Source organism: Ceratotherium simum, chromosome 28 (assembly GCF_057802395.1).
Source record: "Ceratotherium simum simum isolate JZ-2026a chromosome 28, ASM5780239v1, whole genome shotgun sequence".
In the NCBI taxonomy this organism is placed as follows: domain Eukaryota; kingdom Metazoa; phylum Chordata; class Mammalia; order Perissodactyla; family Rhinocerotidae; genus Ceratotherium; species Ceratotherium simum.
In genome coordinates this window covers 21,546,021-21,560,637 of record NC_141927.1, presented here as the reverse complement: position 1 = coordinate 21,560,637, position 14,617 = coordinate 21,546,021, and the positions used below count along the sequence as shown (strand labels likewise).

The 14,617-nt window shown below is 33.8% G+C and overlaps 1 protein-coding gene across 4 annotated transcripts in view; it reads left to right on the top strand.

Annotated features, from left to right (window-relative positions):
- The window catches only part of MICU3 (mitochondrial calcium uptake 3), a 102,601-nt gene that overhangs the window by 45,185 nt on the left and 42,799 nt on the right, over nucleotides 1–14,617 (top strand). For all 4 annotated transcript variants that reach the window (XR_015548827.1, XM_087418450.1, XM_004428792.3 and 1 more), the window contains exons 3-5: nucleotides 1,672–1,703; nucleotides 8,252–8,330; nucleotides 12,145–12,192. Coding sequence is in view for 3 of the 4 variants with exons in the window: in XM_087418450.1 (XP_087274576.1) it covers nucleotides 1,672–1,703; nucleotides 8,252–8,330; nucleotides 12,145–12,192 (159 nt within the window). In the remaining variant the exon portion in view is untranslated. The remainder of the gene's footprint in view (nucleotides 1–1,671; nucleotides 1,704–8,251; nucleotides 8,331–12,144; nucleotides 12,193–14,617) is intronic.

Here is a 14,617-nt window from a genome sequence, read left to right as displayed (position 1 = left end):
CAGACATACATAAAAGTATTAAAAATATAGTAAACATCAACCTATAGCTTAAGAAATAAAATATATCCAATGGAATTGAAGTCCCTCTTCACCCAAGTTATATTTATATATGCAGTAACTTCATATGAAATAAGGAATTTAGAAAATCAGAAAATCCTTTGAAGAATGGTCTTAATGGCTCTTTAGTCTTCAGAAAAAAAAGCTAATAATATTGAACATGGTGACATATCCGGCAGAATGAATATGTCTTTTGTGAATAATTTACCCTGGAAATCTCATAAACCCTACAAAACTCAAGAGTGTGTCTAACTTCCTCTTTTGATAAATAGTTTCTGAACATTGGATAAGAGCACGTGCATGTACTTTTGTACCATTAATTTTTCTTCTTTTCTTACTGCTATATTTCAAAAGCAGCAGAATAATAAATATTATTTATATTGTTCTGTTCATTATGAAAAGGAGGGTATCTTTATGAAATAAATGTATACAGTATCATATTAAGGTTAAATGCTGATTCAGCTTTTATTTTTAGACCTGTGATTTTAATCACTTGATTACACATTTGTATAAACTATCTTGGGTAAAGAAAGGATATTGTTGCGACATAGAGAAGAAATCTATCTCCATAAAAATCAGTTTGTTAAATTTTAGAACATATTTCTTCCCTTTTCATCTTAAAATGACTTATTATATTGCTTAAAAAACAGAAAGTTATATAGCAAAAAATGCCTATCTTATAATCTTGAATTTGATATATTGTTTACATTAAGTATTAATTATACAGAAATAGCCACATTGCCATGTAGAAAAATTATTGATTGTCATTATTGTAATGTAGCTGAAATAATTAATATTTACCAGTTGCTAATGTGGCTGTATTATAGAACTTAATCACATATAAATCTGGAGATAATTCTTGGGCAGGCATTAGATATTCACAGTGTTCAAATCTGAGCAAAGGAAATAGCAATATTGACTGCACATTTATTCCAATATTATAAGATTTATAGTGTGAGATCTTCCGGTGTGTGAGGAGGAGTCTGGAAAAGAAAGTGATCCTGGGTATTTTACTCAACTATTAAACTCTTGTTCCAGAAATGATTCTTAAATAGTTGTAAGGGAAAAGAATGGAAAACAGAGTGAGAGTCTCCCTCTCTCATTACCTGCTCTCCCCTTCATCTTCTTGTCTCATTACCCCCATCCTTCCGCTTCACCCTAGAGAGACCTGACCTTTGAATTATAATCAGACACTAATACAGCAGAGATTATGGTTAACACCTTAAAATTATAATTTCTTTATGTTAATATTTTGTATTCTAGTATGAATATTTAATAAATGTTATTCATGGTTTTAAGCTCATAGGATGTTTAACGTGGAGTAAGTTAACTTACTTTATAAATCCAGAAATCCTCAAAGTGAGATAATGATTATGGAAAATGTGTTTCCTATTCCACTGATATTATTTGTTATAAGTAGTTTATAGTACATGAAACAAATACATAACATAAATAAAATCATATCTTAGATCCAAATCTTGAGGTTAAAAAATCTTTGTCTCTTAGATATAAAAGCTTGGTGTTATGAGTTACGGTTGTAGCAGTTATTGAATTTGTAATAATGCTACATTACATGAGGTATTTATTATCTAATATTTTGTTTGTTTATTATAGTTGCTAAAACATGGAAGTCACTTTCCAAACAGGTAAGTTAAAGCTCTTGGTGTACACATGCATGCACACTACGTATATGCATATATATATATGTATAATGTGATATATACATATATAATTTTTTTCTGCAAATTAAGTCATATCAGAGTGCCATTTTTTTACCCTCCAGATTGTCTGAAAGTAAAAAGGTGAACAAATTCTAAGAGTTGGTGAAGATGTGGGTCAGTGGTAACTCTCATGTGGGAATGTAAATTGGTATACCTACTTTGGAAAACAGTTTGGCATTATCTACTAAAATTAAAGATACGTATACCCTATACCTAGCAGTTCTGCTTCTGGGTTTAAATTCTGCAACAGTGCATGTGCGTGTTCCTAGTAAAGCTAAACTTGAATATGCCCTATGATCTAGTAATTTCACACCAGTGTATGTACCTAGAGAAACTCCTTCATCTATGCAGGCGAGGTCACAGGAATGTCTGTAGATTATTCATGATGGCCAAAAAGACTGTAATACAATATCAGTAGTAGAATTGATAAATAAATTTTGATCTATTCATACAGTGAGTATTATACCACGTGAAAACAAATGAATTATATCAATGCTTTACCTAGATGAATCTCAGAAACATAATGACAAAGTAAGCAATTCACAAAAATATAATAAAGTATAATTCCATTTATGTAAAGTCCAAAACTGAGGAAATGAAACCATGCTGTTTAAGGATTCATTCATAGGTAGGAAAACTAAGGAATGATAAATATAAAATTCAAGACAATATTTACCTCTGGGGGAGATAGATGGCAGAGAATATCATCAGTGAGGGGTCCAAAGAGGCTTCTAAAGTACCAGTAATTTTCTATTTCTTAACAATTTCTAACTTTAAATTTTACTTGTATTCCTTCTGCACTTTTATATGTATGATAAACTTCAATGTGAAAAAATAAAACAGTATTAACATAACAATCTAGGAAACTTCCTTAACCGGTTAAAGAGAATCTTCCAAAGCCTATAGCAAACATCATGTTTACTTATGAAACTTTAGAGACATTTTCTTTAAAATTAGATATAATGCAAATATGTCTGCTGTCACAACTACTACTCACTATGTTACTACAGGTCTAAGCTAATGTAGTGCATTAATTTGCTATGGCTGCCATAACCAGTACTACAGTCTGATGGCTTAAACAACAGAAATTTATTTTCTCATAGTTCTGGAGGCTGGAATTCTGAGATAAAGGTGTTGGCGGGTTGGTTTCTCCTGAGGCCTCTCTCCTTGGCTTGTAGATGGCCATCTTCACATGTCTTTCCTCTGAGGGTGTCAGTGTCCTAATCTCTTCTTATAAGGACATCAGTCATAGTGGATTAGGGCCCACCATAATGACCTCATTTAATAATCTTAATTACCTCTTAAGGCCCTATCTCCAAATACAGTCACATTCTGAGGTACTGAGAGTTATGACTTCAAATGTAAATTTGAGGCAGATACAATTCAGCCTATATGACAAGAAAAAAAAAGAGGTTCTAAGGATTGGAATAGTAGCAAACAATAAGATTGAGAGAAAAATGTAAAAATACATATATTCCAAATTTATTCAAATTTTGTAAAAGTTTAGCAAGGTTGCTGTGGGATGTAAGATCAATGAACCAAAGTTAAAATGTTTCTTCACTAGCAATAGCAATTATCAAATAAGATACTTTTTACAATAGTAAAAGTTATCAAATAAGATACTTTCAGAATAGTAACAAAAACTATTAGATACTTAATGTACCTAAGGTAAGATGTGCAAGATATTATATTTTAAAAAAGACATGAGTAAACAGAAATATATTGTGTTCGTAGATGATTCATTTGGAAGAGTAAGGGCCCCAAATATTCGGAACAGTTCTGAAAAGGAAAGGGTGGGGATGAGGGGGAAACATTGGGATGAGAACAGTTGGACCTGTCCCATATTAAGATTAATAATAGAGCTATAATAATTAAAATAGTATTATATCATTGCAAGAATTTTTTTAGACGCTAGATCGAAGTAATAGAATACAGAGTCCAGAAACAGATGCAGACATATGGAAAGATCTATAAATCATTAGAGAAAGGATTGACCTTTAAGTATTGGAACAACAATCTTTCCAAAATTGGGGCAAATAAAATTAGATCTCAAACTGACCACTGTATGTAAAAGCAAATTTCAGATGGATTAAGTTCTTATTTTTGGCAAACAAAAATTCTGAAAATGGGAGATATGAAAAGTTTTTTGTAGCCAAGACACAAAGCAAAACTCAAAGGAAACTATTGGCAAATTTTACTAAATTAAATATCAAAAACTTTTGGACACCAAAAAGTCAACAATGTTAAACTATGTATGAGAGATGGGAGAATATGCTTACAGTATATTAACAGGAAAGGTTAAGTGTCTTGTGCTCATATAGCACTGCCATAAATCAATATAAAAAGGATAATCAGCTCAATAAGAGAAATATGGGCAAACATAGTTAGAATGGCCAATAAATATATGTAAAGGAGCTCAGCCTCACTAATGATCAGGGACATGCAAATTAAACCAATGGTATGATACTATTTCACACCCATCAGATTGTCAGCTTCCAAAAATCTAACAATACTAATAATTAGCAAGGACAAGAAGAAGGAACCAGGTAAGAATGTAAATTGGTATATTCACGTTTGAGAGGAATTTGGCAATATGTAATAAAGTTGAAAATGCATATCAAAAATTCTACTTCTAGATATGTATACTAGAGAAACATTTGCATGTGTACACCAAGAGTCCAGTACATGTTTCCTGCAGCATTGATTGTAATAGCAAAAAAAATTTAGAAACAATATAAACGTCGGTCAGTTGAGAAATGAACAAAAGAATGTGAAATAGGTGTATCAAGGGCAAATACAGTAATAGAGAGCTAAAATGAATAAATACATTAGAGCTGTGTGTATCAAAATAGACCTAGAAAACAAGGTTGAGTAAAACAGCAAGTTGCAGAATAATATAGACTGGCACTTCTTAAAGTGCAAAGACCTTTTCGGGGGTCCATGAAGTCAAAACTATTTTAATAATAATACTGAGAGGATATTTGTTTTATTACTCTCATTCTCTCGTGAGTGTACAGTGGAGTTTTCAAGAGGCCGCATGATGAATGGTGACGCCATCACTCTGACAGCTAACACAATATGTGCTTCTATATTTCTGTGTTTTAAAAATTTATCATTTCTGGGGCCAGCCCGGTGGCCTAGTGGTTGGGTTTGCGCACCCCACTTCGGTGGTCCGGGGTTCACAGTTTCAGATCCCGGGCAAGGACCTACGCACCGCTTATCAAGCTGTGCTGTGGCAGGTGTTCCACACATAAAGTAGAGGAAGATGGGCACGGATGTTAGCCCAGGGCCAATCTTCCTCAGCAAAAAGAGGAGGATTGGCAACAGATGTTAGCTCAGGGCTGATCTTCCTCATCAAAAAAAAAAAAAAAATCATCATTGTTATTTCCACATGCATTAAATATTGATAAATATAACCCACATAAACAATACCTCTTTGGGGTCCATAATAATTTTTAAGAGTATGAAAAGTTACATTACAGAATTGCTGATATAGACAACTGCTGTGTAGCCATTAAAATGAAAATGAATATTTGGCAGGAAAATATGCCTATGATATATTAAGTGCAAAGAGTAAGTTACAAAGCAATATGTATAAAATGCTTTAATATTTGCAACAACAATAAAAATACGATGTACCTAGACAGAGAATTAACCCAGATAGAGAATTAACCTAAAAGGGTGTTAAATAAAACTTTTAATTGTGATTCATCCCTGGATTATAATTAGTGTAATGTATATATATTAACTATATAATAAGACAAAATTGTATTCATTTAAGAAAATTGTGTAAATCCTCTTAAAGGAGGATTCCAACTATAATTCTAGAAAAATGAGTTGAATCCAGCAAATATTTATTTAGTACCTACTTGCAATACTGCAATATAATTCTGGCACTGACCACCCAGAGTTAGCGTCAGACTCCACAGGTTTAAGGGCACGGTCCCCAACAAGACTGCCCTCATTTTGGATGCCAACTGCAAGTTCGAGGGTCCCCAGGCCGCCCACACTTCTGACCAACTGACTACAAATCCAGGAGGTTCCCACAACTCCCCTCAAGTTTGATAATTTGCTAGACTGACTCATAGAACTCAGGAACGTTCTATACCTACAATTACAGTTTATAATTATTATAAGGGACACGAATCAGGAACCAGCCAAATGAAGAGACACAAAGAGCAAGGCCTAGGAGGGGCCCAAACACAGAGCTTCTGTGCCCTCTCCCCGTGGAATCCGTGTGTCACCCTCCTGGCACATCAGTGTGTTCACCTACCTGAAAGCTCCACTGGGCTTGGTGTCCAGAGTTTTCGTTGAGGGTTTCATTACACAGGTATGATTGATGGAATTATTGGCCACGTGGTTGAACTCAATCTCCAGACCCTCTCATCTCCCCTCCCAGAGGTCAGGATAGCTCAAAGCCCCAGCCCTCTAATCACGTGGTGGTTCTTCCTGGCAATCAGCCCCCCTCCTGGGTCATCTCCTAACTTAGGTTGATCCAAGGATGTCGAGTCTCCCTCCCAGGAACCAGGGACCAAGGCCGATCAAATTCTTTATTATACAACACTGCTACATATAAGAGACCAAGATAGGCACTGGGAATGGGAGAGAGATTTCCAGTCTGAGTGGAATTATAGATTTTAATAAAATTTAAAAGTTCATAAAGTTAACAGAAGACAAAGAAGATCAGTGTGTCAGTTGATGATCTAGACCAGAAGAAACTAAATTATTTCTAAAATAAACTGCTTAGACTCAGTAAGGATCTAGCCAGTTATTTACTAGTTGTGTGACCTTGGGTGACTTACTTATCCTTAAGTCTCAGTAAAATTTGCATAATGAGGATTGTTTTTTAGGATTAAATGAGATATTGTATTAGCCCATTGCCAAGCACATATAGGGCACTCAATAAAAGATAGCTATGATTTTTTGGTCTTAAACTCTAGCTGAGTTTAAGCTAAAAGAAATGGAGTTGAATACATGGAAACAGTTAAAATGGAGAAAGAGAAGTTAATATTTATAAAATAGCGATGATATAAAGTATATAAAATGTATGCAGAATGTTTTTTTTTTAGTCTGCTCTAACAGAAATACTTATCAGTTTACTGTTGTTTAAACAGTAAAAATCCCAGCTTCACATCATTATTCACTCCTGAATTCTTACCTCTGTGCCATTGCTACCCTAATCAGACACTACTGATTGCCTGGTGGCGTCTGTTACCTGCAGTGCGGAGATAGCGCTATGAAGGAAATGAAAGCAGTGTCCACAGATGGGCTTCAGGGAGTCCGTAAATCCCCTGAAAACACCTCTCCTGCCTTTTGGCATCCCAGGGATTCCTTATTTGCCTGCTAACGCAGCTTTGTAATGAAAAAGATGGTTTATAATGTCACAGAGCCTTTTTAGGTACAGTTGCATCAGGATTAAAATCACCTGGAGATCTTGTTAAACATACAAATTCTGGTCCGGAGTTCTGGGATGGGGACTGAGATTCTGCATTTCTAGCGAGCTCCCAGGTTGTGCCTGGGCTACTGGGGAGCCACACTTTGAGTAGCAAGAATCAGATCTGGAAATAGACGTGGTTTCTAGGGTTTTTCAGTGTGTTAACTTAGCAGACTAATTTCTTTATTTCAAATTATTTCAAGTTATCTTGCCAAATCCTTTAATAATTTTTCTTCACAATTAACCAAATTATAATTTTCACTTAGTTATTTTTAACACAGTATGCAGAATATATTCAAAATTGTTTCAGTATCTGAGCAATGATTCAAAAGTTTAAATTTTCCGAAATAGTGTCCCCCCTAAGTCTGATAGTTTGATTTAAAAAAAAAAAAAAAAGCTGACTAATAAGCAGTTGAAGTTTCTGTTCTTTACTGAATATTTAAGTTAAAATTAGAAAAAAAAATTGAAGCAGTTGCCACAATAACTCAATACCCTGTCCTCCCACTTCGTCTGATGTTATCCTTCTTTGAGTCACTATTTAAAATACTCTTCATTCTTTCCCAATATAATCCTTTGTCCATTTACTTCCTCTACCACAAAGCCCCTTAAATCCAGGAGGGCTACAGAGGAGAGACAGTGTGTGAAGCCACGTTATCCTCTCTGACCCCAATAAGGAAATCCACCTTTTCCTATGGCTTTCATGAAACTGTCCTTTTGTCGCTGGCTCCAGAACTTAAACTCACTGTTTTATCTTAATTTGATTACCTTATATGTGTTCCTTCAGTTATTAAATTTATCTGAAATTTTTGGTAGCTCTAATTGAATTTAATATAGCATGTTTATCATTTATTTTATATTTAGATTGTGGGCAAATATTATTTTTTGTGGTTGAATGAACCACAGGTATAGAATAGGATAAATACAGCCATGTCTCAGGTCTTGTAAGTGAAGAATTTTTTGTCATAGGCATTTAAATATTTTTGATCTATTCTATAAGTGGTTTACCTATTAATCAGTATTATGATACCTTATGTCATAGGAATTAAATCAGATGCTCTCAGAAACACCACCAGTTTGGAAAGGATCATCAAAGCTATTTCGCAGTCTTAAAGAAAGAGGTAAGTTAACTTTAGTACTTACGTGTTTTGACAGTATATTATTTGTAGTATTTATATATACATATTTTCCTCATACTTAAAATAACTTTACAATTACATGTGTGTGTGCATGGAGAAAAAACTGAAAAGAAAAACACCAAAATATTAATAATGGTTGTTTCTGAGTAGTGGATTAAGGGTGGTTTTTATTTTACTTTTTATATATATTAATCATGTCTTCCAAATTTTTTACAACAAAGTGAACTTTTATAGTTAAAAAAAAAATCAGTTTTTTAGCCATATTGAGAACTATAGGTTATATTTACCACAAACAACGTGTTTCAAAACTACTGATCTCCAAATGTCTATTTTTCTTCCTTCCATTTTACTTCCAGGAAATTATAGATTTTCTTAAATGTAATCAATATGAAAAACTTATTGGATATGTCTTTTGGCTGCCCAATTTGAACATGTTTCTTTTAAAAACAACACTCACTGCAAAAACCATCTGTTTCAACTTACTCTATTATCCATATCTATGTATCTAAGTTAACTCATTAATTTATACATTTCCTTGCAATCAAATTATATAGCTCTTATTGCAACTTTCTTTTACAGTGTACTTTTTGTACATATTTATAGCAAAAATTAATTGATAAAATCTCTTTAATCTTAAAAAGGAATTTTTCTTAGAAATATCCTTTTTTATATTCTCAAGTATGAGTATACAAAATAAAAATATTTTATATATTAGATAAACAGTTACTTTTTTCATTTTCATCAATTTTAACCAATATTGGTTTGAAAATATATTTACTCTAGCATGAAGACAAACACCTTGAAGGATTAGTTATGATCCATATATTTTATTAAGTAGAATTAGAAATTCAAATTGCTTCCACCTGGTTCTCATGGAATCTGAAAGGAAGAGACACCTTATCTTTTATCATACGTTTTTCATGACTAGGGTTTTAAAATCTTTGCGAAATCTGGTCCAAGGTATCTTTAAAGCTCTTAGAAGTTTTTTTCCTAGAAATTGTCTCCAAGATTGCCATTCAAATCTTAGGGTGGGATGATAGGATCAGGAAAATTCAGAGCTCAGAAGGATCAGGTAAGTTGGTGAATTTAAAAAATACTTCCTTAACACCTCTCATGGGAAAATACAAATTGGGTCAAATGTAATCTGAGAAAAATAAATACATGGAAGAAGGAAATTGTTTTTAGTTAAGGGGAGAGTTAAATCTGGAAGGCCTGGGTTTAGGCACGTCCTAATCTTCCTTATGTCTATGTAGATTTATGTATTTTTTTTCGGGGGAGATGATCTGATCAATGCTAACCAATAGAACTATCTGCCGTGATGGAAATGTTCTACACTGTGTTGTCTCATATGGTAGCCACTAGCCAGACGTAGCTATTAAGCACCTGAAATTTGGCTGCTGTACCTGAGGAACTGAATTTTTAATTGTATTTAATTTGAATTACTTTAAATTTAAATAGTCACATGTGGCCAATGGCTACCCTGTGGGAGAGTGCAAATCTATGTCACAGAGATTGGATGATCAAGGTAATCCCTGTACCCAAAAAGTTTTAGAACCATTAGGTTAGGTGAGAGAGAAAGGTGCAGAGACCCTTGCTTTTTTGTAAAGAGATTAAGTGGCAGAGGAACTTTTAAATTAATCTTTAATAGCTCTAAAGATTTAGCTTTAAAGTGAATTTTATCTGCTTAAAATATTACCCAGCAGGAAAATGTTACGCAGTTTTACAAAAAATTAGTTGGTATTCAGCATTTATGAAAACATGTATTACATTAGCCAATTGTAATATATCATGATATAGGAACTAAACAGTGTAATGCTTTTAAGGAATTTCCCTTAGAATTTTTTTAAGTTGAATTTCTAAAAAAAGCCTAGTTGGCATCTTTCTTACCCTCTTTTTCTAAAGATCGCAACATTACTATATGCTCAGCATTTATTTTTATTTTATTTTTTGATCCTGAGTGGCCTTAAAATAAATTGAAAGGTCAGTTGAATAGTTTTCCGTTTTTGTAATGGGAAAGCTTTAAGAATCTGCAGTTCATGTTCAGTAGTGTTTCCTCTTTTCCTTGACCATTTTTACTAAGTTACATCACGAGTGTCACTTTGTTCTTCCCTGTGGATTACACGACCTCAAAAACCATTTAGTTCTGGGGCCGACCCCGTGGCGTAGCGGTTAAGTGCGTGCACTCCGCTGCTGGTGGCCCAGGTTCGAATCCCGAGCGCGCACTGACGCACCACTTGTCAGGCCACGCTGTGGTGGTGTCCCATATAAAGTGGAGGAAGATGGGCACAGATGTTAGCTCAAGGCCAATCTTCAGCAAAAAGAGGAGGATTGGCTTAGGGTGTTAGCTCAGGGCTGATCTTCCTCACACACACACAAAAAAAGCCATTTAGTTCTACAGACAAGTGACCACCATAGTAATCATGATCAGTATGTGCTCACTGTTAAGTAATCCTTCATTGAGCGAAATCTTGAGTTAATTATCATATAAAAGATATATAGCAGTTATTAAACTTCTTTGTACCAACCAGCATCTCTCGTGTATTCTACCAAGTCAATTAGATCAACAGTCACTGAGATGGGATTGTGGAGACAGGATGGCCCATTTCCCCACACCATTTCCCTTCTTTCCTCCTGCATGTATGCTTGCTTTTTTTTATTGTTTTTTTTTCTTGTTTTGTTTTTGAGGGATCCCTATGGAATCTAGGTATTGTATCTTTATATACATTGACCATTCCAGAATCTTTCTCCCATAACATTCATGGCAATCAACCAGAACTATGTCTATAGGTCACAATATTCTAGTATAAACAAAAGAAGGGAATGCTTTCAGGGCCTCCTAGCTCCTTCTCTTCATGTCTTCTGACAAACTGCCTGACAAGTGACTCGTCTTCTCTTTGTTCTGTGACAAAGAGGGTAGCCTCAAAGAACATCAGGTAAATTGGAGTTTGAAAGTTCATGATCTGGTTATTTAAGGATTTTTTTATACCATTTTACCAAGCATTAGGACACTCGGATATCTGGATAAGTGTTACTGGCTTATTCCTGATTTTAATTTTCTCAAGATCCGCTTGGAAGGTCAATTAAGCCCTTAATTCTAATTTTGGGTGTTATAGTCCAAAAGCAAGAACTTGAATAACAGAATATATATTTTTATTTACACCAAGCAAACTCATTTTACTGTTTGTAATTATGGGATTACAGGGAATTCAGGATGCAATATACAGAAAGTGTGAGCCATTTAATTAAAAGAAAAACTTGTTAGAGTACATTTAATAGAAGCACTGTTTGTCAAGTATAATAAATAACTTGAAAGCAGAAAAGTGATAACTATAAAGTTTTATTTTGAATGCAATACAGAAATCAGATTTCTAAGCAAGAATGTCTAAATGTTTTGAGTTACTAAGAAGTAATTAAGCACTTCACAGTGTTAAGTTTCCAACCTTTTTATTTTATGTTAGATTCATACATTGAAAACTAGTGACAGGTTTAAAATTTACAGCTATAAGTAAGCATTATAATTTTGCGCTTTTTTTGCCAATATATTTGGGAGCATTCATGGGAACTTTGTATGGGTTTCTACAGAGGCATGTGAAACAAAGTAAAATTAATTTTGTTGCTTTGCTACAATTTTATAATAGTAATTTAGTCTCATTTAAAACAATACTTAGTATCTTTAGAACTGTAAGTTCTTTATTAATGTTACTTATTGCTATTATGAGAATAATGTTTTACTTGATAAATATGAAGAAAAAGTAATATTTTATATATAGCATAACTAATACTATTTTTCTTCTAGGTGTGATTTCTTATACAGAATATCTTTTTCTTTTATGTATTTTAACAAGTAAGTATACTCATTAAATCTGTATCTGGATCCAGTTTTCTTTTTTAATCAGAATCTTGGGAAACAAATCTTTCTTAAATTCTCTTGCTACTGAAAATCACTTTAGGTCTATCTATGCTGTTTTGCAAAATTCATGTCTAAATGCCGGGGGAAAATGCTAAGCATAGCACTATCAGGAGTCAAAAACATAAATATTTTTATAGCTTATGGTATAGTAATAAAATGCTCATAAATTGCAAATTTAGTATCATATACCAGTCCTTGTGATTTAATCTACATGAGAGCCTAACGGTTAGGGCATGTAGTGATTTTAAATTTCCTGCTATATTCCTTCAAAGCACATTATCTGCAAGACTATTGTGAAAGGAGTCTTTTAACTAGTGAATCTATTAGAATACCTATCATACATCTTAAAACAGCTTTGTTATACTCTTCCTCTCAAAGGCAGCCGTTCTTATGAAATATATAAAGGGTTTACTAAGGTTTTCAGTTAAATTTCATTGCATTTAATGGAGGAACTTATATGCTATAGTTTACTGTGCTCCAGCCACCTGATCTTTCTGTTCCTGGCAAATAAATGAAGAAAGGAGTGAATGAAAGAATATCGCTGGTGGAATTTCCAATTAGAATTTGTAGAGATGTATGGAAAAAGGAACATCAATAAAACTGTCATTAGAAACAAGTCTTAAAATTCCTTATACTTCTATGATTAGAAAATTCACAGGCACTGTGTTATTCTGAATTTAATAATGAATGATGTTATGTTGGAGTTCTGTTGCAGGAAGTTTGGGGGATGTGCATGCTTGCGTGTTTCAAAAAATTATCATCTTTTATTTTTTTCTTGCTTTTTTTCTCCTGGACTCAAAATGAAATTAAAATGTTGGTGCTGAGGAACAAGTATTTTTATTGTGCAGTTAGTAATAGGACTACCTAAGGTTGTTACAGACTGGAAAGCCATTATGATAATTTGAGTCCAGGAGTGGGTGCCAAGGAGTGTCTCAGAGACTTGTTGAAAGTTATCTTGTTAGCTAGAACAACTCTGGATGCTAAATTAGAAGTTATAAGTACCTATACCAGCAGAGTGATAGGCAAGAATAAGACAGAACTGGTTAGGAAAGCCACTTGTTGAGATGAGACAGGGTTTGGTGTAAGGGTATAGGAAAAAACACATAGAGTGGTTTTTACTTACTATGGAAAGGTTAGGATCTTTGGATGCTGTGAATCTTCCTTTGGAGTTCAGGACCCATTTTAGAAACTTCCAGAAATTTGAATTGAAAAATTATGGATGTTGTTTAGATTAGAACCAAGAAAAATGTGAGGGGAGGGCTGGGAGGAAGTGGGCTAGATAATGTACGTTACCTGGGTGTAGTTTTCTCCTCTTTACTTTTTTTTTTAATTGACGTAACATTGGTTTATAACATTGTATAAGTTTCAGGTGTACATCATTATACTTCTATTTCTGCATAGATTACCTCATGTTCACCACCCAAATATTAATTACAATCCATCACCACACACATGTGCCTAATCATCCCTTTCGCCCTCCTCCCTCCCCCCTACCCCTCTGGTTCCTCTTTACTTCTTATTAACTTTATTTTCCCTTCCAAACAGTGCTTGTAAGGACTTCCTTTCTATGTGTATTTTCAAGATATTTTTTAAAATATCAGAAATGGTGTAACTTTTTATTTCTTTCTCCAGTGAATGATAATGAAAGTAAGTTTAGATTCCTAAAATACATGCAAGAAATGAGCCTGCATAACAGACTGGCTTCCGTTTCCATTATTTCCAGAGACAGCTATTACCAGTTAAGAAATGAGGGCTGTGTGCTTCTCTTTTGCCTGGTTCAGGATTTCACAACAGGTAGTGGCAAGTGTAGATGTGGGAGGTCCTTTTTCAACTTTCTGCCAGTCATCTCAAAAGAAAAGGTCAAATGTTTTAAAAAAAGCGTGTACACCGAGCTCCTCTTTGAAGGACATATTCAAATTTTTTTCTAAGTTTTCTCCTTTATGCTTTAGAAGAGAAAAGAGATTGAACCTCATTATAAGGTTCATAAAATTAAAGCAATTCATGGTGTGTGAAAGTCTTTCTTTCTCAGAAAAGCAACTGTTTCTTGTATTTTGGGGGAATTGGGAATTAATTATTCAAGCCTCTTTTATTTTATGTTTCTGTTTTTGAAGCCTCTAGAAGTTTAAACGCAAATATGTAATCTCTTGTGCTTGCCATTCATTTTCATAGGTCATTACTGTTATTATTTTCCCCAGAATTTGGACTGGTCTGTTGTGTCATATTTTTTTTCTTCTGATCTAAGTAGTTGAACATATTGAAAATTTTTCAAATGTGATGCGCTGATATTTTCCTTTTAAACAAACTGACAGAATTTGGATAAGAAAGAGAAATATTTATTTTTGGAGGGAAAGTAGTCAAA